Source organism: Podarcis raffonei, chromosome 4 (genome assembly GCF_027172205.1).
Source record: "Podarcis raffonei isolate rPodRaf1 chromosome 4, rPodRaf1.pri, whole genome shotgun sequence".
NCBI lineage: Eukaryota > Metazoa > Chordata > Lepidosauria > Squamata > Lacertidae > Podarcis > Podarcis raffonei.
This window is the reverse complement of record NC_070605.1, coordinates 30546883-30574870: the sequence shown is the minus strand read 5'-3', so window position 1 is coordinate 30574870 and position 27988 is coordinate 30546883. Positions and strand designations below refer to the sequence as shown.

Here is a 27988-nt window from a genome sequence, read left to right as displayed (position 1 = left end):
ACGCGGGCGACCGTTGCTGTCACGTGTTCGCCCCAGCGTTCCTTTCTCCGCCCCCGCCCCACCCGCTGTCTTCTCGCTCCAAGGCGACGGAGACGCAGTGCGGCTGAGGGAAGGGAGGGAGGCGCCATGGGAGAAGGCGGCGAGCTGCCGGACTTCGAGGGGCTCGTGCTGGATCTGGGGCAGGAGAAGCAGATGAAGTGAGTCTCCTCCGCCCAGCAGCGCTGCGCAGAGCCCCGCGCTAAAGGGGCGCATTATTACGCCGCGCCTCGTTTCTGACTGGCAGGAGCGCCAGAGTCCGCTCTAATAATAATAATAATGAATAATTGTTTGACTGCTTGAAGAAACTACTTTTCTACATGTGCTCTCACACACGGTGTCCCCTTCTGCGCCCTGTATTAATAATTATATTTTAGCTGGAATGTCGAAGGGCTTCGTTTGTATTCATGGGCCTTACCAACAACAGCCCTTCAAGGTAGAACAGTAGGAATACCTCTATTGGGAGACAAGAGGGAGACGGAGAGGGAGGGGAATAATGGCTTCTGCCTCCCTGAAGGACCTGCTGGGTTTACCAAAGAGGAGAGTTTTGAATCCAACACTTCCAAACGGATTGTGTAGCATGCTTGGCCAATTATACAGCTCTGCAGATCTCACCAGTGACATCAGTTGCACAGTTTTTAATTAAATGTTCCATGTTAGAACATCGATGGGTGGTGTCTTTGGCTTCTGCCTTCACAAGAGGCCACACCGCCTGAAATCATGTGGAGGTTAGAGCATAGTGTCATCCGTGGGAACTTGGCCGTCAGCTTATTTGTGACTGGAGCTCATTTTTTCATGTTGCTATCGCTGTTTTTGGGTGAATTCAGTATGCCAGATGCCATTGTTATCCTATGTCTTCTGTGAACCCAAAGTACACTGTACATCACAACACTCAGGTGCCTTTTGGGTTATTTTTGATATAACCCATGCTAAAGCATTGTTATGGAAGGGTGGGTTATAAATGTTAAATACATGCTGCATTCTAGTTAAGTAGGGTTCCAAGGTGTGGAGACACTGGGAGTGGGATTGGAATGAAGGAAAGGATATGAGAGAAGCAGCTCCATGTGCTTGCAGAAATATAATACCACCCCACCAGAATCATGCATCTAGAATACCGCAACACACACTAGACTCGGCTGACCTTGAATATGGTCGGGAAACTGCAACTAGTTCAAAACGCAGTCACAGGAGTTTTGAATGGTACCTTATGCGGATGTGTTCCTCAGTGAAAAATCCCCCAGTTATCATATATGTTGCCTTCTGTACACCTCTGGCCTGTCAGCCAAATGCAACCCTCTCTATCTGGCCTTTGGACTCTCCCCAAGCCATGACCCCTTTCACCAAGCCGCAGCCCTTGTGAGGTCTGCTCTGCACCCTCCTTTAGTGCTGCTGCCTGGCTGGAATGTCTCCTAGAACCATGATAATGTCACTTCCTTGCCTGGATTGGGAGTGAATGTGTGGGTGAGTGATGTAGAAACCTCTGGTTCTTGTGGCTGGAATGTAGCCTTTTGTACAAAGATAACAGTCACACCTGTTGTCCATCCACTTTTGCTTCTGAGCCCACCCACCATTGTGTGCATCCCTTGGGCTGAAAAACATTCCCTTCCCTTTGTCTATTAGAAGGTTCTAAATTATGTAACTATTTGTTATTTCCACATTACAGAGAAGTGCTAGAACTCTCAGTATTCGAAATGAAAAACACAGTAGCAGAACTGGAGAAAAGACTTAACAGTGTTGAGGATGAAGGTAAGAGACTAAATTCTAGCCTTCTGCGGATGTAATAAAAAGCCCATGATGTTGTACATCTAATTACAAAGTAAACACAACAAGAGTCTTCAGGCATTGATATTAAATTGCCTTTTAAGTGCCAGCTGCGCATGCTGATCAAAGCATACTGTTGCATTTTTCTCACTTCCATGAGTAGCAAGAAGCTGCAGGAACAGCAGTAAGTGGGTTTGGGATTCTTTTGGAGGAAAAAGCACAGGAGACTTGCAGCATTTTTGTAATATTTCTTTTATGAATATTCAGCAAAAGTGGGGGCAGAGACAGCAGTTCCAAGACAACAGATACACTAATACACATCAGTTCTCTAGAAAGCCCCTGCATGACAAGGTGCTTCAGGCCCAATACTTAGCACATGTTCACACATACACTCCCTAATTCTGCCTCTTACCTGCATGTTCCAAAGAAGCTCACAAGTGGTGCTGTTCTCTCTCTCTCTCTCACTCTCTCTCTCTCTCACACACACACACTCATGCACACACACAAGCTCTGATGATTTTCCCATTCCAAACACTCAAGAGATTTCTATTAGGAAATATCTTAATGGTCCATGGTCAGAGCTGATGGGAGTTGTAGTCAAGCAACATCTGGAGGCACCATGTTGCCAACCCCTGTCTTAACAATTAGCTACCAGAAAAAGACATCAGCTGGCCCATATTCCCAGCAAATGGAATCTGCCAGCCATCTTTAAGAATGAAATTGGATTCAGGTTTCCAATTTGTGGGGACAACAGCTCACTTGCTCTCGTACCAAAACCATTAAGCATCCTCTGCCAATGAACAGTCAACCTGCCCAGTTTTTAGCAGGGAAAGAAGTCTTTCCCCCTATCAGGTGCTTTATTCTTTCTGCATTTTGCTGCCCTGTGGACCAAGAACCTATGAGATGTTGTTCTAGCATGTTATGGATTTGGGTAGGCTTGTCAGTTTGTGCTGCAGATGAATATTTTAGCAAATTTCTCAGAGTTTAAAACAAACCATTGTTAACCTTAAATGAATCATACTGAATTGCAATTTATTTTTGCTTTAAGACAATGAATGGAAAACCAGATATGAAACCCAAATAGAATTGAATAGACAGTTAGAAAGGCAAATTGGCCTTCTCCAGCGAAAAATGGAGCAAGTTCATGAAAGCCCAACAGGTATGGCTTAAGATTTTTTGTTTGGCATTGACAGCTATTACTCACAAACATTCTCTGTGCTTGCATATTGTTGATCAGAAGGCTCATGGCATTTTTTTCTTATTTGTAGACAGATTGGCATCTGTTCGCTCCTTTGATCAAATGCATGTGGTAAGTATGGTGGCATTTTAACTGAACAAATGTCTAGTAGTTCTACTATATTCTACTATATAAGGAAATGTATGTTTTATATTGCAGATAGATTGGTAATCTTGAGACAAATCTACTCCCCTCTCGTTCTGCCTTGTAGCATTTCATCGAGGAGTGGTTTGGCTTAAATAATTGCTGGCTTTTACCATTGAATTGTTGTGCTTTTTAACCGCCCCAGCCTCTTTTGGACTGTTCCCATGATGGCTGTAGGAAAAGCCTGCATGGGTCAGCACCCAGCATATGGTGAGACAGTCATATGTGATCACTGATCTGTGTACAAATTGGCTTTATAATGCATTGGCAAATGCTGAGAATAAACCCTGTTTCTTAGGACTTCTTCATGCATTGCTGGGTGGTGGGGATATCCTGCTGGCCTGTTTGTTTAAGAGACTTCTATAGTGTTTTTAGAACAATTGTTTCACAAATTCCCAATACCCTTATCAATAAAATTTGACAACTAAAACCAGCACTGGACAAATGGCCTAATTTCCAGCCAACATCTGGCGTCTCACCTGAGTCTCTAAACATTATTTTAACAAAATCAAAGAAGGAGTCTCCCTGACTTCCTAACCCATGACAATCTCGAATAAACTTCAGTGATAAATGACTGCAAAATGCTATGAACATGCATTAAACTTGGACTCCTGACACATATGCAGTCTCACCCCTAACCCTAAATTAGAGATTAGAAAAGACTCAAATGACCTGCTTTGGAAGACACATTTGCCTGTTTGTATTTTTGTAATACTTTAAAATAATATGAGAAAAAATGTTTCTCTCAGAGGTTACAATATTTGCATTTAATACTGGAGGTGTGGGATGAAGTATTGTCTTTTGTTTGTTTGTTTGCTTGCTTGCTTTTGTTTCAAATGCTTTCACTGAAGTCCAAGGTTAACATAGGCTAAATGGAGAGCTAGCAGAACCATTTAGAAAATCCTCTGCTTTTGACTTGGGCAAGGTTAGAAAGGGTGTTCAGATCTTGGTTAGATAAACTCTGGGACTGTACCACTTCTTAGGCTTGGGAGTATCACAGGGTTTGGTCCCTGGAGCCTTAAACATCCCACTGCCAAATCTTTTGGTCAGTGATTGCTTTGCTCCTTGTCAGCTGCAGATCTTGGACTTAGAACAGATGACATTTTAAGCCAATTTAAGATCGTATGGCAACGTTATTAGTTAATTTAGAACTCTTAAGGGAGAAGCAATTTTTCCTGAGATTTCTCTAAGATAACTTATTATTAGTTGACCCCTTTCCTAATCAAACTGAAGCCAGTGACCATCGTTTATAACAGGAGAACCAAATTAGAATAGGCTATTCTACCAGAACTTGGCTTTCCCCTACAGCTTTGTTTAGCCTGCAAAGGTTAATATGCTTGAGTTAAAGTAATAAGGTAATAATAAAAAAAATAGGTTTTTAGGTATCATGGGGACAGGCATACTGAAATCAAAGTAGAATTTTTAATGGTAATGAAAATGGTTGGATGACAAATGCAGGAGCAAATTGCATTTTCCGTGTGCAATTGCTGTTAAAGGTCACTCTCTTTGCTCTGTCAAAGAGACATCTTTCTGAGAGTTGTTTTTTTCCTCTGTGCCTTTTACAGTCTCTTGTTATCTATGTATAATGGTGTTTCTAAGTATATCTTTTGAGCTTGGTTTCTTCCCCAAAGTGGTGGTGGAGTAGAACCAATGAACATGATTAGATGCAGCAGGATAGAACTGAAAGGTGTAACGTACAAGGAGAATCTTTGTCTTTACATTTCAAGGTAGTAATAATAATAATAATAATAATAATAATAATTTATTATTTATACCCCGCCCATCTGGCTGAGTTTCCCCAGCCACTCTGGGCGGCTCCCAATCAGTGTTAAAAACAGTACAGCGTTACATATTAAAAACTTCCCTGAACAGGGCTGCCTTAAGATGTCTTCTGAATGTCAGGTAATTATTTATCTCTTTGACATCTGATGGGAGGGCGTTCCACAGGGCGGGCGCCACTACCGAGAAGGCCCTCTGTCTGGTTCCCTGTAGCCTCACTTCTTGCAATGAGGGAACCGCTAGAAGGCCCTCGGCGCTGGATCTCAGTGTCCGGGCTGAACGATGGGGGTGGAGACGCTCCTTCAGGTATACAGGACCGAGGCCGTTTAGGGCTTTAAAGGTCAGCACCAACACTTTGAATCGTGCTCGGAAACGTACTGGGAGCCAATGCAGATCTCTCAGAACCGGTGTTATGTGGTCCCGGCGGCCACTCCCAGTCACCAGTCTAGCTGCCGCATTCTGGATTAATTGCAGTTTCCGGGTCACCTTCAAAGGTAGCCCCACGTAGAGCGCGTTGCAGTAGTCCAAGCGTGAGATAACTAGAGCATGCACCACTCTGGCGAGACAGTTCGCGGGCAGGTAGGGTCTTAGCCTGCGTACCAGGTGGAGCTGGTAGACAGCTGCCCTGGACACAGAGTTAACCTGCGCCTCCATGGACAGCTGTGAGTCCAAAATGACTCCCAGGCTGCGCACCTGGTCCTTCAGGGGCACAGTTACCCCATTCAAGACCAGGGAATCCCCCACACCAACCCGCTCCCTGTCCCCCAAAAACAGTACTTCTGTCTTGTCAGGATTCAACCTCAATCTGTTAGCCGCCATCCATCCTCCAACCGCGTCCAGGCACTCACACAGGACCTTCACCGCCTTCACTGGTTCTGATTTAAAGGAGAGGTAGAGCTGGGTGTCATCTGCATACTGATGAACACCCAGTCCAAACCCCCTGATGATCTCTCCCAGCGGCTTCATATAGATATTAAAAAGCATGGGGGAGAGGACAGAACCCTGAGGCACCCCACAAGTGAGAGCCCAGGGGTCTGAACACTCATCCCCCACCACCACTTTCTGGACACGGCCCAGGAGGAAGGAGCGGATCCACTGTATGACAGTGCCCCCAGCTCCCAGCCCCTCTAGACGGTCCAGAAGGATGTTATGGTCGATGGTGTCAAAGGCCGCCGAGAGATCCAGCAGAACTAGGAAACAGCTCTCACCTTTGTCCCTAGCCCGCCGGAGATCATCAACCAGCGCGACCAAGGCAGTTTCAGTCCCATGGTGAGGCCTGAATCCTGATTGGAAGGGATCCAAATGGTAGATATTGAAACTGCTCCCTAAAACTGCTCCCTAAAATCAAGTGGCAGCTCAGTGGCATTCCTGCTGTCAGCTCTGTTTCATTGGCACATTCGTTAGTGCCCCATGTGCTTTATTTTATACTGGCAACAATTATGAAGCAATCAAAATGCAATTCACTGGAAGCATCATGCACTGTGAATTTTGCTTTCTGCAAAATTAGGAAGCCAGCATCCTTTCATCAAAAGAGATGTCAGGGAATGAACAAAAAATTTCTTCAGAAATTATTTTTTTAGCAGAGGTGGCCTTCCTCTGCTTCTGCCATGGTGGCAATACCTGCATGACAGCAACCTACGGTAATAGAAAGATCCTGATAGGCAAATACACTGGTGAAAATTGCAGGGCTTTCATAAGTATGATACATGTAGTCGTGATACCCTCTTAGCAACATTTCTGTTGGGAACAATTGAGAAAGCTGGGGCACATGATGTAAATTATAGTGGATATCATTCATTCTGGAACCCTGCATCCATACCAGTTTTCCTATGGGAAGCTGCAGAACTTGGGTTTCAAGATTCAGAGACAGTAGTGATTTGGAGATATGAAAGGAACATTTCGTACAAAGATTACCATAATAAAGGACAAAAGTGGTAATGACCTAACAGAAGCAGAAGACATCAAGAAGAGGTGGCAAGAATACACAGAGGAATTATACCAGAAAGATATGGATGTCTCGTACACCCCAGGTAGTGTGGTTGCTGACCTTGAGCCAGACATCCTGGAAAGTGAAGTCAAATGGGCCTTAGAAAGCATTGCAAATAACAAGGCCAGTGGAAGTGACGGTATTGCAGCTGAACTATTTAAAATTTTAAAAGATGATGCTGTTAAGGTGCTACACTCAATATGCCAGCAAATTTGGAAAACTCAGCAGTGGCCAGAAGATTGGAGAAGATCAGTCTACATCCCAATCCCAAAGAAGGGCAGTGCCAAAGAATGCTCCAACTACCGCACAATTGCACTCATTTCACACGCTAGCAAGGTTATGCTTAAAATTCTACAAGGAAGGCTCAAACAGTATGTGGATCGAGAACTCCCAGAAGTGCAAGCTGGATTTAGAAGAGGCAGAGGAACCAGAGACCAAATTGCAAACATGCGCTGGATTATGGAGAAAGCTAGAGAGTTCCAGAAAGACATCTACTTCTGCTTCATTGACTATGCAAAAGCCTTTGACTGTGTCGACCACAGCAAACTATGGCAAGTTCTTAAAGAAATGGGAGTGCCTGATCACCTCATCTGTCTCCTGAGAAATCTCTATGTGGGACAAGAAGCTACAGTTAGAACTGGATATGGAACAACTGATTGGTTCAAAATTGGGAAAGGAGTACGACAAGGCTGTATTTTATCTCCCTGCTTATTTAATTTATATGCAGAATACATCATGCGAAAGGCTGGGCTGGATGAATCCCAAGCTGGAATTAAGATTGCCGGAAGAAATATCAACAACCTCAGATATGCAGATGACACAACCTTGATGGCAGAAAGTGAGGAGGAATTAAAGAACCTTTTAATGAGGGTGAAAGAGGAGAGCGCAAAATATGGTCTGAGGCTCAACATCAAAAAAACGAAGATCATGGCCACTGGTCCCATCACCTCCTGGCAAATAGAAGGTGAAGAAATGGAGGCAGTGAGAGATTTTACTTTCTTGGGCTCCATGATCACTGCAGATGGTGACAGCAGCCACGAAATTAAAAGACGCCTGCTTCTTGGGAGAAGGGCAATGACAGGCCTAGACAGCATCTTGAGAAGTAGAGACGTCACCTTGCCAACAAAGGTCCGTATAGTTAAAGCCATGGTTTTCCCAGTAGTGATGTATGGAAGTGAGAGCTGGACCATAAAGAAGGCTGATCGCCGAAGAATTGATGCTTTTGAATTATGGTGCTGGAGAAGACTCTTGAGAGTCCCATGGACTGCAAGAAGATCAAACGCATCCATTCTTAAGGAAATCAGCCCTGAGTGCTCACTGGAAGGACAGATCGTGAAGCTGAGGCTCCAGTACTTTGGCCACCTCATGAGAAGAGAAGACTCCCTGGAGAAGACACTGATGCTGGGAAAGATGGAGGGCACAAGGAGAAGGGGGCGACAGAGGACGAGATGGTTGGACAGTGTTCTCGAAGCTACAAACATGAGTCTGTCCAAACTGCGGGAGGCAGTGAAAGACAGAGGTGCCTGGCGTGCTCTGGTCCATGGGGTCACGAAGAGTCGGACACGACTAAACGACTAAACAACAACAAGTGATTCTGAATTCAAGTTTCTATGTTTGTGTTCGGGTCTTGTTAGCAAGTTTCCCACCTGGTTGGTCTCTGTGAGATCAGAATGCTGGACTAAATGGGCCACTGGCCTCATCCAACAGGGATCTTATATTATCAAGATGAAGGAGGATGGCTGTGGATAATGATGCCAGCAAGTCAAAGCATAGGGCTGTGGTATTTCTAGTCCTTCCATGTGTGTCATATGTATATGCAGAGAGTAGTAGAGGGGCGCTAAGACTGCACTCCTAACTTAATTTACCTGGGAGTAGGCTCCACTGAATTCAGCAGGAATTACACCTGAGTAAATGTGGGCATATTTGTGCAGAAAAGGGCAAATAATAGATCACAAGAGCATGCCAATTTACTTGTAAGGAAATATTCCAGTTTGCTGATATGGATGCCATTTTTTATGAGCAAGTTGACTTACAGGGAAACTCCCACTTGCCAGGAAAAGCATCCTTCTTGTCAGATTCATGCGAGTATTGGCACTACAACTTATTTTGAAATTGAGAATAATTTCCTCACAACATCACAGCAGACATCACACGACATTTTGGGAATGTCTTTTTACTGCGTGAGACCAGGGATGGACTTTGGCAATCTTTTGTACTATGGGGCTATGTGCAAGGCCAAGATTTGGTGCCCACAAATGGATCTTCTCAATTATGGATCTTCTCAATTTAGTGCCCCCTCAACTTGGCACTGATTTTCCCATGATAAAACTCTGAATTGAAGTCTTAATTAAGGGCATGATGCTCCCACTGGCAATTGCATCAGTTGCAGAGTGAAGCAGGCCTTCCTAGTGTGTTCTGGGGTATATCCTAGGGAAAATAACTAGTTAAGAATGGTTGAAGTAATACAGTGGTACCTCCAGTTACGAACTTAATCCGTTCTGGAGGTCTGTTTGTAACCCAAAACTGCTCATAGCATGAGACGCGCTTTCACTAATGGCGCCTGCCGCGCTGCCGGCATGTGATTTCCGCTCGCATCCCGGGGCAAAGTTCGCAACAAGGGACATCTACTTCCGGGTTAGCGGTGCTCATAACCCGCAGTGTTCGGGTTGGCACGTAACACGAGGTTCCACTGTATAGGTTTATTCAATAAACCTGATTGTAAAATTTAAAATTAGCCACCAGGGGGCACTTCATATTTAAATATGCTCCAGGCTTTTAGGTCGCTAGTTTCAGAGTCTTTTAGCTCCTGACATAGGTTAGTGAGATATTTTACATATTGATCACAATTCAGGTAATGATAGCCACCTTGCAGTCCCATTGGTTTCAGTGATTACGGGAAGCTTAAAATTGCTCTAGCATTGGCTGTGTTGTGCCCATTGTATTTGTGTGGTTTATGTTTAATTGAAGAGTAGCCATGTTGTCAGTTTTACCACAAGCACCATCATGCGTACAGTATAAATAATTCCATATAGGTGCAATGGGACTTTTGTTACAGTAGCAAAATAAATAAATAAATTAAAATGCAGCCTCTCTAGTCTTAATTTATTTTCACTAATTGGTTGCAAATCTAAGTGCTGGCATCCATGAGCGTCACAGTTGTGGCTTATAATGTTAAAATATGTCCTTAAGCCAGCTGATAGAGACCACCTATTGGCTTTTGAAGGAGGGAATGTTGTTCTCTTTCAGATGGATATTTGCATTCAGTTTCAAATGGCAGGTTGACTAGCTTACAGGGGCTTCACAGTGGTTGTCATTTCCACAACATGTCAAACAAATACATCACATCTGGGCCTCTACCCGATGGAGAAAGTAAAAGGGAATTGAGATTAAAATAAATGTCACTAGCTCAGCAGTTGATATGCCAAATTTTGGGGGAAACAAATTTGCAGTCCTTTGAGAAGGGGCTTAAAATGCATTTTGAATACTAGGGACTAATTAATTAGAAACGCTACTTGCATTGCTAATTGTGCAATATGCTATATTATCCAGAATGTGATTACTGTGTATGTTAGTGGCTTTAAAAAACCAGAGGCTGCCTGCAGCCACATAAAACAGTTGAATAATGGTTAAACCAGCAACACTGCAGAAGTGGAAGAAACAAGGATCTGATGAGGCAATTGTCTTCTGAAACCTGAGACTTTGCTAAATGCCAAAAATAAGATATGAAATCAAGGGAGCAGCCCACCAAATTATGATGCTCCGCAGCCTTTTAGTTTGTAATCTTTTGCACACTTACCTAGGATGAATTGATAAATCTTTCAATTTCAGTTTCTCTCAGTGTTCCTTTTTCCAAATCTTAACTTCAGTTCACCCTTTCCATATCACTTTGTGATTTAAAAAACAACACCTGCATGAAATTTTGTACACATGCCATGTAATATGCATATTTTTAATGTACTTTTGCCTAATATACACATTTTGTGAGCAATTTCCCCTCATCTGAAGCACTTTTACACATTGTTTTCATGAATATATACATTTTTGTGTATACTTTATCCTTTATACACTTATGTATTTTTTTGGTTGGAGAACAGCATTGCAAAATTTGGAGAAGTACAAATTTTGAAGGATAGCTTGCTGCATTTTGGTTTGCAAATTGTTTTGGGAAGTGCAAATTAGGTAGGCTTGCACATTTCTCTCTCCTCTGTCCTGCTCTGTCCCTATCTGGGAGTAAGTTCTATTGAACATGGTGGGACTCACTTGGAAGTCAGCATACATGTGATTGTACAGTTACGTATTCCCCACTTCCCTGAGTACCAAGGCATTCCAAGGGCAGCCATTACTCCAGTTTGGTGTCCTTTGGAGAAAGAGCTCAGTGGAGACTCAAGGCATTTCTGTAATAATTTGAGTTTATTTATAAATATACAAGGTGAACAAAGGCGGAGGCACACAGCCTAACACATTTACCAGCAGCAGATTCAACAGTCTTACATCTGCTGGGCAAAGAAGGCAGTTTTGTACCCCTAAAAAGCTTTAGCTTAAAGCTCCTATAGCTCTTTCTTTCTCTCAGGAGCAAATTAGCCATGATGTCTGTCACATAGTTGTTTGCACTTGGGTAGCTGATTATTACAGAATAAATAGTTGGGTGCAGGGAAGCCGAACTCAAACCACGACTATGATGTTTGAGGAGATGAAAAAAGAGGCTTTAATCCTGCCCACCTCCATAGCAGTCCCAATCAGAATCACCTCTCCATCCTTGCCTGCTATTTGCAATAGGAGGAAAGCGTTAAATACATTAAGTAAAAAGGCTCCATTTTACTGGTGCATCTTGATGCTTCTCCAATGCAAAAAGAGTATCTCATTGCAGAATGTGATATTCTTTCATATCTTCACCAATTCCTCAACAAAGGAGTAGGCTACTTCAAATGGCAGTTACATTGGTAACATTTTGGATGACAAAATAATATTACAGTGGTACCTCGGGTACTTAATTTGTTCCGGAGGTCCGTACTTAACCTGGAACTGTTCTTAACCTGAAGCACCACTTTAGCTAATGGGGCCTCCTGCTGCTGCCGCTCTGCCGGAGCACGATTTCTGTTCTCATCCTGAAGCAAAGTTCTTAACCTGAAGCACTATTTCTGGGTTAGCGGAGTCTGTAACCTGAAGCGTATGTAACCTGAAGTGTATGTAACCCGAGGTACCACTGTATTTGTTCTTTGGTTTACTCATCAGCTCTTTTAGTGATTGTTTCTTGTGTCTGAAGCAAAATTGGGATACTCACTGGTAAATATTTGTTTAGTTCACAGTTCGCCTTCTCAAAACCCAGGAGAGTTGTATGACAGATGAGGCTTATAGCTCCTGACAAGTTGTCATTCTGCCTGCACTACAAAGATTTCTTTTTCCCATTTGCTTTGGGGAGAAAACACATTTGTTTTAGGGATTCCCCCCCACACACACACACACTCTGAATCAAGAATAGAAGGAAATTTCATTCAGCCTACATTTTAAACTGCAACCTATTTCACAGTTCCCAGATTTATATGCTGTGTGGAGCATGGGTTGACAATCAGATTTTGTTGACAATACACTTCTGTGTATTTATGATACAGTTTTGGTGCAAAAATGCATATTTTACATGGAAATGTGTACAGAAATGCATAAATTACAGATTTTAAGGAAAAATGTATAGAAAAACATAATTTTTTGCATACTTTAGGGGAGAGTACGAACAAAAATGTGCATGATTTAAAAGAAAGATTTCATGCATTTAAAAAATCCACAGGAAATGAGACAGAACAAACTAATGATTGAACACATGCAAAACTGACATGGAACAAACACACATATGAATTGACCAACATTCTCTCCATGACAGTGATCAACTGTTGGTTCATATGACAAAAAAGAAACTATTTTAAAAATCCTAAAATAACAACAAGCAACTTCTATTACAAAATCTATTACAATACTCAAAACTACTGAGTTAAAGGCCTGGGAACAGAAGATAGACTTTGCCTGGTGCCTGAAGTTACCAGAGTAGGAGCCAAATGAGCTTGGAGGGGAAGAAGATTATACAGGCAGGGTGTCACAGCATAAAGGGCCCTTCCTTTCCCTGGACTACTGATGGGGACCCCATGTGGAGGGTCATCAGATGACCAAAGTCAGACAGGCAAGTTGATATGAGAACAGGAGTTCCTAAATGTTAGTTATCCTTTTTCTGCAAAGATCCAATTAGTTTGACTTAAATCCATTGCCATTCAGATCTACTGGTTTTCTAGGCTCTAGTATATCAATGGTGGAGGTTCTTCATTCAAGAGAGAATCATCCATAAATGAAAGATGCATGCATGACTTTGGTGTTCATTCAAGAAGAAAAAGTAGTTTTTCATCTTTCCATGCTGTGTGTTACTTCCTCTAGAGAAGATTAAAGTTAACAGTCAGCTACCCAGCTATGGGAGAATTCGTCTTGCAGTCTGTGGCTCTGGTGTCAGTTTTTGACTTCAAAACCAGCAGGGGATTTATTGTAATATGTCAGCATTTTTTTAATAACATGCCACTTTTGTTCACTTCTCTGTAAACTGTGCTCTCGGGGGGGGGGGGTTTATATAAAAAGAATACTTCTCTCAGCAAGCTAAAAAATGGACAGCTCTATTGTGGAACTAGTGTGATGTATTTTTTTAATGATCATATCCAAATAGCTCTTCTTACTATATGCTGTTTACCTTCTCCCCCCCCCCCCATATAACCTGTACAATACCTGACTCCATAGAACTTGCAAGAATTTCTGCAATGAGCTTCTTGCAGTAGTCCCATCACAGTGAAAAATTTTCAGTGCAATCTGATGCTTGCTTACTCAGAAGTAAGTCCCACTTTGTACAATGGGCCTTACTCTTTGGCTAATAAGAGTGCAGTCCTAAACACATTTACATAAAGTAAGTCCCACTGAACGTAATGGAGCTTCCTTCTAAGAGTTCTGTATAGGAGAGCATTGTCGGGATGCATTTTGCATAAGCTGATTCCTCCCTGTTTCCACGGTGATAATGGAGTGGCCATATTGCTTTATAATCTGGACCTTTATGACACACAAACATCTTCCTCTTCATTTTAAAATGTTGAGATTGGAGGTTACACAGGAGGCTTTCTTGTGAAGAACTTTCAGAGCAGTATCTTTCATAGTGCTTTGCGTAAGATTTTTCAGGCACAAGCTGCCTTTGCATAGGTTTGACTGAAATGGTTTGCAGGTCAAATGGAGAAGGCTGATGGGCCTAATTAGAACCGTGGGCCAGAGATTCACCATCTTGGTTGGCACTGAGTGGCAGGAGCTCTCCAGGGTTTTAGAAAGCGGTCTTTCCCAACCCTACCTGGACAGGTAATGGCAATCCATGGTTTTCTACAGTGTGAATGAGCTGGGGCAAGCTTCTGGTTCACATACACTTTCCTCTCCTCTTTCATGACTGCAAGGTGGAGCTCAAAAGTTTTTTTCTTCCAGTTTTAAGCCCAGTAAGGTTCTGATGATGTCTGAACTTGCAAGCTTTGGAGCCTGCCTTGTTTTCAAACTATAGTTTAAACTAACTGTAATTCCATCACGTTGGACATCGCAGGGAACCGTGGTTGTTTTAAAACCAAGTGAAGGTTTCCACTCTTCTCCGGTGGACAAGAGAGGAAGAGGAAATGCATAAGCTGAAGGCTTCTTACAACTTGTTCAAGTAGCAGGAAGCCATAGTTTCCCATTGTGTCTGAACTGGACCAGCACCTAAGACTTTTGAAGGAGGGGGAGAACTGACACAGAATTATGTAAATGGTACTGAAAACGATGCTGCCAAATCAGCAAGAAGCTTGTAAAGCAAAGTAGGTCTGTGCAACTGAACCATGATCTTTCCTACCCACGGCATTTACGTAAACTGGAGTTACAGAAAACACAATTTGCTCAGTTGGGGGAGGACAAGAATCAAAGTGAGCTGCAAGCATCTCATTAAGACATTGAAACTTTACAGTGCAGAACTGATTGCAACATATGGCCTGCTTTTTCTTGTCTTCATCTTTTTGGGCAAGTCAGCGGGAGACTAATAAACAGCAGGAAGAATAGTGACCGCAATTGCTAAGCATTAAAAGTGCACATCCATAAATTCAGGATAGTAGAAATTGTCAACTTCTTTTTTCAGTTAGTGAAATAACAAGAAACTGTGTATAAATCTGTTGATTTTATTCTATTTTATTTTGTACCTAATGGCAGGATTCTTTAAATCAATTTCTTAAACAACTGGGAGAAGAGAAGAAAAGTCTGCAGAACCAACTGAAAGATTACGAGCTTCGATTGGAACAAGAAGCAAAGGTTTGTATTTTGCCATAACAGCACCACAAATACTTTAGAAGTTTTTATTTGTTGTCCAATATGTTGTTGTTTACAACACTGATGAAAAGAATACGAGAATGAATATATAAATAAATCCTGAGCTATGCTTTTCTTTAATCTTTTGTCTGTTCTTCTGTTGTAACTACTTATCTGTTGTTTTGGAATTTAGGCTTACCATAAAGCTAATGATGAACGTCGTGCATACTTAGCCGTGATTTCACAAGTAAGTCCAAAAATCTCTGTAGCCTGATGAGAAAACATTTTATCCTAAGCTGATCATTCCTCTTTTCCCGCTGGACTTTTCTTCTCTATTTTAAGCTGATTTGCCTCCAAGCCAGAAAACTCTGCAAAGCTAAGTCTGACTCAGCTGGAATGCTAGAAAGGGATGTTAATCACTCTTGCCATCTTTTTGCCCATGTCAAATTAAATGGTTGAATCTGTGCTTCCACCCTTGACAGCCAATTGACTACTTTGTTCCACCAGCAGCAGCCTCATTTCTATACTGCATTAAGTTTTACTGCTGGCAGACAGGTTCTCTACATATTACTTCTTTCTTCCCCAGCTGCAATTTTGTTAAAAATAAGCCTTTCTACCACTTTGATATCATCATAAGGTGGAAGATCTTCAGTTACATATTTTCGTTTTCTACATCAGTCCTGACTAGATCTTTGCCTTTGAGTAACCAGTGGCTTTTGTTGGCTCATTACTTGAGTTTAATTAAACTTTGAAATGCAGAGACTTCCAGTCCTTTACAAAATATTCCAAAGACTTGACTGTTTGGAAGGAGGAAAGATGATCAAGTATCCCATTTTTAAATACATTTTTTCCTGTCTGCTAAGCCTGATAATTAAAATTACCTGGGGGCCATCCAGTCTCCTGTCTAAAAAAAAGTTACTGAATATGTTACTCTGTTAAAATAATATGTCTGTTATGCTGCCTTAATTTTCCTCAAACTAACTTACAAAACAAATCCATACAAAAACATAGCAGACTAACAATCCTAACTATGTCTACTCACAGGTCAGTCCTGTTGTATTCATTGGGGCTTAGTCTCAGGTGAGTGGAGTTCAGATTGCAGCCTGATTTGCCCCATTCATTTCAATTGGTTTCAAGTTCAGCCATTGTATTACAGGTTGGATTCAGACTCAGTGGCATAATAAAACAACTGCAAAACATAAAACTGCAAAAGTCAGCATTATAAGAACAGCACTTGAAAGCAGTAATATATCTGAAATACCACAAGAACCCAGGAGGACAGGATGGTCTTCTCCTGATGCCTCAAATATAGCTATGGAGGTACCAAGTGAGGATGTCTAGTGAAGGAGTTTCATAATTTGGGTGCTACCATAAAAGGCTCTCTTGCCAATATGTTAGCTTCCAAAACCACAAGTAGGAAAAGGATCTGTGGAGACATGAAAGTGGGAAGCTGTCATATACTGTACCAAGTCAGACCATTATTCCATCTGGCAGTGGTTATCCAGAACTTTAGGCAGACCTACCTGCAGATGCTTTGGATTAGGCCTGGGGCCTTCTGCATGCAAAGCAGATGCTCTACACAGCCCTTCCCCAATCGATGATGATTTTAATTGGCAGGCAAATTCATATTGGAGAAGATGGTCCTTTATATAATGTGGCTCATTCAGGATCAAAAACAGCACTTTGAATTGGGGCTGGAAATGGACATCACAGGCAACCTGATGAGCTTCAGTATTATTTTAATGAACTTTTCAGAAGGAAGCTGTTGTAGTTCAAGCATTTACATGAGCACCCTGCTTTGGCATCAAGCTGCCTTCAAATACATTTCCCTTGGCCAGCCCTGTTGGTGTGCCTTCCCTGGTTCAGGCTGCTAAATAGATTTAACAGTTATCTATTTATTTAAATTATTATATATAGACTGCTTTTTAAACAAAATCTTTCCAATTATATGTGAACATGCCTGTGAACACCCAGCTGAGTGACTCAGAATGGAACATACTCTTGTTTCTCTCACATATGGCACATATTACATATATACATTCATAGTGTGCACACACAAAAATGAAGCCTGTATTCTGCAATCCTAGATTCATATTGTGACTGCTATTGGAAGTGTCATCTTTCCCCAACCCATTTGAGGAGGATTTGGTAGCCCCATAACCCAATATTTGGTTCAGCATGCCACATGGATTGATGTGCTGCATTTTGACTTTTAGGTGCAAAGTATCACATTTTTTAGACTCCTTTAGTAATCAAGAGTGACTTGGACTATATACAACAAATTCCAGCTCTCTTAGTAGCCTTGAATTACTGTAAGCATTTTGGAGGTGCACCCAGAGTTCCTTGTCTTTCAGGAGCAATGGATAAATCATAAATTTTTGGAAGTTACTGTAGCTTGGGAAGTACCTTAGCAATATTCCCTGGCATGAAGTCAAGTCAGCAAGCCTGATGATGATGATGTATATATAGTTTGGAAAAGAGTCTCCTTATATTGTTTGAAGAAAATTATTCCTTAAATAGTATTCAGAGTAGTAGCTTGGCATGATGCTTTGCCTCTGCTACAAACAAACAACTGTCGCTCAGTTCATTGTGTATCAGTGTAGAGAAAAGGGAAGGGTGCAATTAGCCATGTTTCCATGTATTTAAGCAGCAGGCAAATGGTTCACTCTCTGTAATTATCTGTGTCTTCTGGAATGAGGTGCCATTGCTGAAGAACAACTTTGCCTTGTTTGGCTAGCTAATAATGATGCATTTTTGTTTTATAACACATTACCGTTTAAGGAGAATGGAGAGAAAGAAAGGAAGGGAACAAATAGGAGGTATGTGTTCACTCATGGGCACCTAGCTCCCTATTCAGCAAAACTTAGGTTAACCATCTTTGGAAACTGTTGCTGCAATCCAGAAAAAGTCAGGCATCCCCTATGTCCTTTTGAAAGTCAGTAAGATTTCCCTTTGAATTTTTCCATGTTTTAGATGGAAGGAGCAACGTATACAGCTCTAGTAGTATTTGCTGTAGCCTTTGAGATCCAAATAGAGTTTGTAGATTTCATTGCTAAAAGACAGTTTGGAAATTATACAATACAATTACTAAAAAAGCATGTAAACTAGAAAGCAGATGTTTTAAAACAACACAAGCATATCCTCCCCTTTCCAACACCATAATGTCTAAAATCATGTTATGATTTTAAATAGTAGTCTTTATTTGGGATCACCAATAAAAGCACACTTGTGCACAAGTCTCTTAAGATTCAGATTGTAATAGATTTGTCAATGAAACAATTCTGTGCCATTGGCCAGCAGTCCACTAGCAGGAGCTGTCAGTTGTTATTGGCATTATAAGCATATGCATAAGACTGAAGTTTCAAGCAGCTGATTTCATTCATTGTTTGATAAACAATAGTATTTATATAGCACTTTCTTAAGTTTTCTGCATGCACTGTCTCAGGGCTACTTCAGACATAATACCCAGCGTTGAGAATGGCCTTTCCAACTGAGGAGCCCTGGACTTGCATGCTCCCTCTTTATCTTATATATTCTATTTATCACATTGATGCTGATCTGGACAAGCGTACTGACAAGGCAGCTACGACAATGGCTCACCTCTCCAAAAGGCTATGGGAGTATGTGGTGCCAACGTCCAGTACCATAAAGCAATGTTGGGCACGGTTGCTTTATGGAAGTGAGTCATGGGCAACTGCAGCCACCAGGAGCGACACCTCAACGCCTCCACATGCACTGTGTCAGGAAGATTTTGGGTATCACATCATAGACAGAGTCTCAAACAAAGATGTGCTCTCCCAAGCCCATATTCCAGGCATGTTTGTACTCCTGTCTCAATGATGTCCATGGGATCCTGCCATCTTCCATTCTGTGGACTTGCTTGGTCATGTCCACAGAATGGAAGATGGCAGGATCCCATGGGCTTGCTATATGGAGAGCTGGTTTCCAGCACCGGGTCATTGGCAAACCAACTGTGCTACAGAGATGTCTGCAGAGCAGGAGAAAACAAGCCTACTCCATCTTCCATGTAACAGGCCTTTAGATATTTGAAGATGACTATCCTCTCAATCTCCTCTTTTCCAGGCTAAACATACCCAACTCCCTCAACTGTTCCACAAAAGTCTTGTCTCCAGACCACTCTAACCATTACAGTGGTACCTCGGGTTAAATACACTTCTGGTTACAGACTCCGCTAACCCAGAAATATTACCTCGGGTTAAGAACTTTGCTTCAGGATGAGAACAGAAATGGTGCTCCAACGGCGCGGCAGCAGCAGGAGGCCCCATTAGCTAAAGTGGTGCTTCAGGTTAAGAACAGTTTCAGGTTAAGAACGAACCTCCAGAACGAGTTAAGTACTTAACCCAAGGTACCACTGTACACCATACTGGCAATTCCCTCACTCCTGTTCTGGTTTGAAGCAAGCAGTAGTTTGCTGTGTTATCAGAACTGACAAAAAAGGCTTGTGCTTGTGCTTGCCCTGCAAACCAGGATTGAAATTATGGTTTCTAGGAAGATGTGGCTATGTCCTTACGTACTCATTTTTACTGTACCAAATAATGATGATATTTTGTCTTAACCAGGTGTCATAAAAAACTGAACATAGCATGCAACATGCACGCAACTATGTGCTAACAGATCTCTGCCAAATATGTCTGTAACATTTACAGCTTGCATATAAACTCAGGAATGAACACGTATTTACGTCTGCAGATTTCAGGATCACTGAAACCCTCAGAGAGGCAGAAAATGGATGCAGTAGAAATGAAGAGGGAAGACCAGCTTATGCGGTAAATAATATATATATTTTTAACCCAGCCTGTGTTTTTAAGGAACTTGGGACAGCCTATGTTGAGATCTACCATTTTATTAACACAACATTGTCCTGGTTTGCATCATGTGGTAAGCCAAATTATAGCTTACCAAAACCGTGTGAACGTGCTGGTTCCTGGTGTCGAGCTTGCAGCCACTTTGCTCTTCCTCAGTCTTTTTTATTTATTCATATGCCACACTGAACTAAGCCAAGGTTTAGTATGCCCTCTGAACCAGGGCTTGTGGTAAAGCTCTCTCTTTGTTAACTATGTGCTGAAGCCAGGTTGGTGACGGCTGGCTTATTCCAGTGTAAAAAATGTAACACATCACTTACAGATTATCCTTTAGATCTATCCAATTACCGCCCGGTTTCGAATCTTCCGTTCCTGAGTAAGGTGATTGAGAGAGCGGTTGCTGAACAGCTTGGTTGGTTTCTGGATGAAACATCGGCTCTGGATCCATTCCAGTCCAGCTTCCGCGCTGGTCATGGGACCGAGACGGCTCTGGTTGCCCTAACAGATGATCTTCGTAGACAGCTGGATCGAGGCGGGTCAGGGCTGCTAATTCTTCTAGATCTGTCAGCAGCTTTCGACATGGTCGACCACGAACTTCTGGACCACCGCCTTGCCGACGTGGGGATCCAGGGCACAGTCCTTCAATGGCTGCGCTCATTTCTCTCTGGTCGGGGACAGAGGGTGGCACTTGGGGGGGAATTGTCATCGCGCCACTCCTTGGTGTGTGGAGTACCTCAGGGTGCGATACTCTCCCCAATGCTTTTCAACATCTTTATGTGCCCCCTCGCCCAGCTTGTTCGGAGTTTTGGGCTGGGTTGCCATCAGTATGCCGATGACACCCAACTCGTATCTGTTGATGGATGGCCATCCTGACTCGGCCCCAGACACACTGACCAGATGTTTGGAAGCTGTGGCTGGATGGTTACGTGGGAGCCAGTTGAAGCTAAATCCTTCGAAGACAGAGGTCCTGTGGCTGGGACGGGACAATATGGGATTGGGGGGGCAACTCCCATCTCTTGCGGGGGTGCAATTAGTGCCAGCACCGTCCGTTAAGAGTTTGGGTGTAATCTTCGACACCTCCCTTTCCATGGAGGCGCAGATTGCAGCTATAACAAAGGCGGCATTTTTCCATCTCTGCCAAGCTAAGCAGTTGGCTCCTTACCTCTCTCGCCCTGACCTAGCCACTGTGATCCACGCAACGGTCACCTCCAGACTGGATTATTGTAACTCGCTCTACGTAGGGCTGCCCAGAAACTCCAGCAGGTGCAGAATGCTGCAGTGAGACTCCTTACGGGGTCTTCGCTGCAAGATCACATTCACCCGGTGCTATACCAGCTGCACTGGCTCCTGGTGGAGTACAGGATCAGGTTTAAGGTGCTGGTTTTAACCTTTAAAGCCCTATACGGCCTAGGACCCTCATACCTACGGGACCGCCTCTCCTGGTATGCCCCACAGAGGAACTTATGGTCTTCAAATAAAAACATCTTGAAGGTCCCAGGCCTCAGAGAAGTTAGGCTGGCCTCAACTAGAGCCAGGGCTTTTTCGGCTGTGGCTCCGATCTGGTGGAACACTCTGTCACAAGAGACCAGGGCCCTGCGGGACTTGACATCTTTCCGCAGGGCCTGCAAGACAGAGCTGTTCCAGCAGGCCTTTGGCCAGGGCACAGCCTGACTCCCTCCCTCGGCAATCTTCGCGGAGCTCTGGCCCAATGGTTGCCAGCGGCTTGAATTAATTAATTTTATAATGAATGATTTTAGAGTGTTGTTTATGCTGTACTTTTGTACTGTTTTATTGTTGTTAGCTGCCCTGAGCCTGGGGAGGGTGGGATATAAATAAAATTTATTATTATTATTATTATTATTATCCACACTTCCTCTGCTTTTCCCTGGGGAAAACTGCATTTTAGTGCTCAGTCAGAGCAAATGGTATTTTGGGTTGTCTCTGGACTGACGTTTGCCCTGATTTAGCACTGAAGTGCAGTTTTTTCCTGGGAAAGGAGCAGGGCAAGGGGAAATCTGCTTGGATGCATGTTTTCTAGGCATGGAACAAACAGGAGTGTGGATGAACTACAACTCCCATCACCCCTAGCAAGCATGACCAGGGATGATGGATGATGTTCAGCAATACCTGGAGGGTTGAGTGTTTTCTACTCCTTGTTTATGAAATGTAAGTGAAAACAAAAGCCAGAAGTCTTCTTGGGCTTGCTGGTTTGGTTGTACAACTCTTTGGATTCTAGCACATATTTTTATTTTAAATATTAAGGGAAACGGTCAGTTATCCTACTTATCCCAACCTCTTCCTGTCCAGTTTCACCCAACTGAAAAATCTGAGCAACAATTTCTACTTGATCTTTAATATTTTATAGATGGTGCAGTTCTCGTTTATATAATAACAGTGATAATTTTAACATGGCATTATGCCATAGCCTAATTGCTTCAGGTAGATTTGTAAAAGTCAAACTCAGTCTTTTAATTATACAGGTGCCGCAAAAAGCTTTTCATGTTATTAAATGTTCATAATGAACAGAGAGAGCCAAGCCATTTTGAGGGGACTGAGGATATAAAACTGTTCTGCTGTGTGGAGCTTGTGTGCCAAGTCTGAATTTAGAACAAATAATTGTTGCAGTAACAATTGACTATAGAACCTAGAATAAAGTATCCCATTATGAAAACCAGATCCTGCTGTCTCATTTTTATAATCTTTGTAGTTTGGCAGTCCACAGATTAAGGGCTTATTAACTGCCTTGTCTTTTTAATTAAATATATCAGTTGCATGAAACAATAATAGGAAGGGATTAGTGCAGGTGACATCTTCTGATTATTCAGTGAAAATCAATATTTCATCCCTTAATAACTTAGATCAGTGGTGGCCAACATGGTGCCTTTCAGATCTTGTAGACTACTGCTTCCAGCATCCCTGGCCATTGGCCATGCACGCTGGGGCTGATGGGGGTCGAAAACATCAGCCAGACACTACATGGTCACCCCCGGGCTTTGATGAACAATTCATTGCCTGGAAAACCATCTTGAATATGATCTCTGATCCTAGCATTACAAGCAGCAGTGATGTGTGAGCAGGCTGGAGCAGCCATTGTGCGCTCCCCACAACTGTACTGCCACTCACCAAGACAGGGATGGTGTGGGCAAGGCGGGCAAAGTCAAGAGAGCTTTGGCTTGGTGGCGGCAGCTTCACTGGAGCTGTTGCCACTCCCCTCCTATATATGGCACTGCTGAGTACAACTAACAATAATCTCAATGCTGGACACCTTCATACAAGGAAATGCTCTGAGTTATATCTGTTGCCAGTGTCCCAAGAGTTACTTAGTGCTGTCTCTTAGTGCAGACCCAGGTCATCCAGCCTGAGCTTCCATAGCTGCCGCCTGCCATGAACCACCATTGGCAGGATTGGCACCAACAACAGCAGATAGGTTCTATGCTTATGATAATATTTTATTTTCTTGTTAATTGTGTTGTTATAAAGATAGGTTTTATATTTGACTGCCTTTAGTAACATTTTCTTTTGATATGTTGAAGGCAATTTTGTTTCGGTTAACTTTGCTGTGTTAAATCTTCTGTAGTTTACCTCCTTTGTAATGTTTTATTTTGAAATCTTTAAGATATTTTAGTTTTCTGGTAATTATGTTGCTTTGAATGTATACTTTATATTTGCCTTTCTTCAATAATATTTTATTCTGGATGGTTTTGTTTGATGTCTTAATATAATGTAAACAGACATTTTCTAGAAAAATACAAAGCAGTGTAGAAATGAAATTAATAATACTTAATACAGAATTGGGGCTTTTTTCTTGAAACAGGAAATCAGCAGTCCAAACCACATATTCCTTGTGAAATTTTTCTTGGTTCTAGAACAGGCATGTACAACTCCCAAGAAACTGCAGTCTACTCCCATACTCCCACTAAAAAAAAACTGGCAGTGATCTACCCATTGAATTGACCAAAGTTGTTGAGCTTTTTGGGGGGAGGAAGACCCAAAGATGTTGAGTGATTGACCAGTAGATTGCGATCAGCCAGTTGGCCATGCCTGTTCTAGAGGAAGTGGCCATAGTCCCACTGTTCAAAAAGCACAAGTCAAAAGCTCATTTAAGCTAGCTGGACTCATTGCATGGTTCCTTAGATTCTGACCTACCTTACAACTCTATTAATCATTCACGTTTATTAATGGGTGTTTTTTTTTAGCTCTGCAGTAATTAAATAACTGGGTAACAATCTCACATAAAACATGTTTAATTTCTCTTTCTGTGTGAATTTAATGGCAGCTGCCATAATTCTATTAGTTTTCCAGTCCTTTGCTTTCATGGACAAATTCACATAATTAGAGCCATGTAGAATCTCTCTTTTTTGAGGCAACACATGGTGGTGGGGCCCCAGGCATGTGTGGTGGTATAGTACATGTGAACATTTTAAAAAAAAAATATCTGCACCCCAGGGACTGACCTGAAAACTTCCTCAGGATGTGGAAGACAGTTATTTGGAAGTGTTTTAGGAAGTGATAGCGCTCTTCAGGCAAACTTCTGAATCTGCTGTTAGAACAGTAAGGGGTATTTTAAGTGATAAGGAAAGTTCCATATAACATATAGACCTTGATGATGCTTATGAGCACCATGCACAGGCCAATCAGAGTCAGCTTCCTGACCGTAGGAGGAAGATTTCCTGAATGATTCACTTTTAAAGAGGAGCTTATACAATCTGTCTCCCACACAGTTCATTCGGAATAAATGCCACCTCTTGCTTTTCTATTTGTGGTCGCTAACACAGATTAGAATCCCAATAATGAAAAGGGGATTGGGTGGGGGGGAGGAATCCATCTTTTCATTGTTCTTTAACTACCCCGACACCAAACTTTTATCTCCAATCTACTAAAACCACATTTTTCTATTGTGTCAGTGTCAGCCAAAAGTGAGTCAGCTTTAGGAAAAGAGTTTAAAATTCCCATGTAAGATGGCTTTTAGTTTAATCTGATATATCAACTAAAACAGGAATCAAACTGTGCTAGTTCATCGATTTAAAAAGCATACCATGTGATGGAAAACCCACAAGTGATTTTCACTCATTACACTGAAAACTATTAGTCAAAATGTCAAGGGCATAACTCTTGCGGCCATTTTTTATCATGATAACGTAGGAGTTACCACTGCAGTCTGCCTATATTTCCTGTGGCACCCATGAAAGGTCTCAGTTAAATATCCGCTCAAAAATCTACAGTGCATGAGAGACTTTGCTCTTCCTGTGTTATGTACTGAGTTGAATAGGATCCAAACTGCAGCAGTCTGATTGGTCCTAGAACAATAGGATTCAGAATGCAGCAGTCTGATTGGTCCTAGAACAATGCAGCACTATGATTGGTTGGCAGGAACCACCCAATCATGCTCCAGATAGAAGTGAATCCACAACCTGATTGGCTTACAGTAGAATTCCGGAATTAGCCAATCATGTGCAGCCCATTGTGTAAATAATGTATATAAAGCAGATACCTTGAGGGGACATTCATTCATTCCTCCTCACCACTATGAGCTGAATAAAGAGCATGAAATCACTTTGCGACTCTGAGTATATTTCATCCTGCTTCATTTTTGTTCGCACTGGCTCAGCCTCTTTCCTGCAGCAGCCATTTTGTGTTATGCCACACCCCCACAGCAACTAGTTTGTGACCAGTGCCCACTGACCCTGAAAAGTTGAGGACCCCTGAGATAACCTGTATTCATTGCCTTTCTACCAACTTTAGAGAAAGACAGACAGCAAGAGTCTTTCTTTTACCCCTTCTGTCTTACTCCAAAGTATGGCATGGAGGTAAGAATGAGACCCCCACAACTGTCTGAATTAATTTTATTATTACACTTGTGTCTTTCCCCAAGGAGCTTAGAGTAGCATACATGACCCCTTATGGGGTTTTTGTGTGAAGAAAAGCTAGACTGAGAAGACTGCAATTTCTCTGTTGTATGACAGAGGGCATGGGGTGGGGTCAGTCTTTTGCTTTTGGAATGGCAACCCTTCCCAAGTTATCTGAAATGTATGGAGAACTCTGGGTCTCTTGTGCTGTGCTGAATGACAGAATTAAATGTAAGGTCAATCATTTCTCTTTCTCCCTACAAATCTGACCCAGATTCTGTCAGGTGGGTGCCTTTCTCTACAATGTAAACTGTGAACACCCAACTTCAGAGCAGTGCTTTTCAATGGAAAGTAATGCAGAATGCTGATGGGTCCATCTTTATGTTTATGTTGGCTGCATATTCCCTGGGAAAATAATAGAATATGTCTAGCCAGCTTCCTTAATTGTATATGTAAGGGCACAGAACTGAACACTGATTCTAGGGAAGATAGTTCCTGCAGAGAACTCTTAATTGGACACACAGAAAACAATTTCCGTCTCTTACAAAGAAATAATTGATACCAGTTATTCCCAGCTTGAATCATTTCTGGGTTTTGTTCAAATGTTCAGCATCCTATTGATTATCATATAAATTGTATCATTCCGAAACCATGGACTGGGAATAATTATTGTTAAAGTGTTCTTATTAGTCTCCAAGAACATCCGATTTGGTATACGTATTTATTAACCCTATTTTTTAAGCTTGGCAGCCTACTTACTCTTCAAAATCTAGGCAACCATATTTTTTATAATAGCAGTGACAGCAGTGTCTAGTAGTAGTAGTAAGGATTGCCAAACAATTTCAGTTTCTGCAGCTACATGAGCAAGTTTAATTGTGCTTTCTGAATTCTGTTTGTCCTTAATTTTTCAGAGGAAAGTGCAATATTCCAAGAAATCAACGAATATTGGACCCAAAGAAAGGACCAATTAAAAAGACTGCAGGAGTCAAGCATCTTCCGAAACTGAAGCTCTGATTTCTTATTCCTGGGTCTTTTAGTCATTTGTTCTTCCTTTCTCCCAATAGGAATTTTAGTGAAGTGCAAAGTATTATTTTGATACAGATTATATTAAAAGTAACGCTCCTCTTCCTAATCACGTTTAGGAACAAGCAAGCCTGATTGACTCTAGTAGATTTGCATATAAGGAAATGTCTGCACCACCTGTTTGGTGCATGACATATTAATAATGTAATGAAAAACCTGGTGAAGTCTGCAGCTTGTTGTGGGATCTCTTCCTCATTGTCCTTCACTTCTAGGGGTGGTTCCAGATATGTGTAATTTGGCAGCAGTTAATTGTTGCTCTTCCACTGCAAGGTGAATAAGCAATGTATCATGTCAGGTGGGTGAGCATGGTTTCCACAAAATGACCTCAGTGGCCAAATGGGGAGGCTTGGCAGGCCAGAAGGTCCCACCCCTGCTCTAGTACAAGTGTATGATTCTATAGCATGTGCAGTGAAGGAGCAAAGCACAGAACAGGTTGACTGCAGGCAGAAGTTTAAAGGCCTCAGTTTACCTCCAGCCCTCACAGGAGCAAGCTGCTCACAACAAATTCTCCTTGGTGCTGCAACAACCAACCTTTCTTTCTCACATGGGTTCCTCCTTGGGATCAGAACAGGACAAAGCTTTAATCAGGAAAACAGAGGAGAAGGATGATTTGCTCACAACAGCATGCACCTAAAATATAGCCTATGATTAAAATACTGATAACTTTCCCGCAATTTGGAACAAGCATTACAGAATGGCCTCTAGCGTTGTTTTGCTGCCACTGCTCAGGTGTAACGGATGACGGCAGTGAAGATAATCTTTCTTCTGAATAGCATCCTGCTGAGGTTTCCCAGCTGGTTCAGAGACTAATAAGAATGGTGACTCATCTGTTCTGTGCAGTGACAATTTTGCTCTATTCTTTTCTCAGCCTCGTCAGACCCATTGGTCCATCTAGTTAAGCATTTTCTATTCTAGCAGCAGCTCTCGCCAGAATTTCAGGCAAGGCTCTTTTCCAGCTTTAACT

The 27988-nt window shown here is 42.2% G+C and overlaps 1 protein-coding gene across 1 annotated transcript; it reads left to right on the top strand.

The window, feature by feature from the left end:
• On the top strand, positions 1 to 27094 carry CCDC169 (coiled-coil domain containing 169). The gene is made up of 8 exons (XM_053386065.1): positions 1 to 197; positions 1700 to 1782; positions 2846 to 2956; positions 3066 to 3106; positions 15177 to 15275; positions 15466 to 15519; positions 19983 to 20059; positions 26853 to 27094. The coding sequence occupies exons 1-8, from the start codon at positions 127 to 129 to the stop codon at positions 26953 to 26955; spliced, it is 639 nt and encodes a 212-aa protein (XP_053242040.1). The 5' UTR covers positions 1 to 126; the 3' UTR covers positions 26956 to 27094.
• Positions 27095 to 27988: the final 894 nt, after the last annotated feature.

What these genes read in the sequence shown, in the direction of transcription:
- CCDC169 (XM_053386065.1), top strand. Translation starts at nt 127, where the DNA reads ATGGGAGAAGGCGGCGAGCTGCCGGACTTCGAGGGGCTCGTGCTGGAT. An exon ending in GGGCAGGAGAAGCAGATGAA is followed by an intron (nt 198 to 1,699) that starts GTGAGTCTCCTC and finishes TCCACATTACAG; the next exon opens with AGAAGTGCTAGAACTCTCAG. An exon ending in ACTTAGCCGTGATTTCACAA is followed by an intron (nt 15,520 to 19,982) that starts GTAAGTCCAAAA and finishes TTACGTCTGCAG; the next exon opens with ATTTCAGGATCACTGAAACC.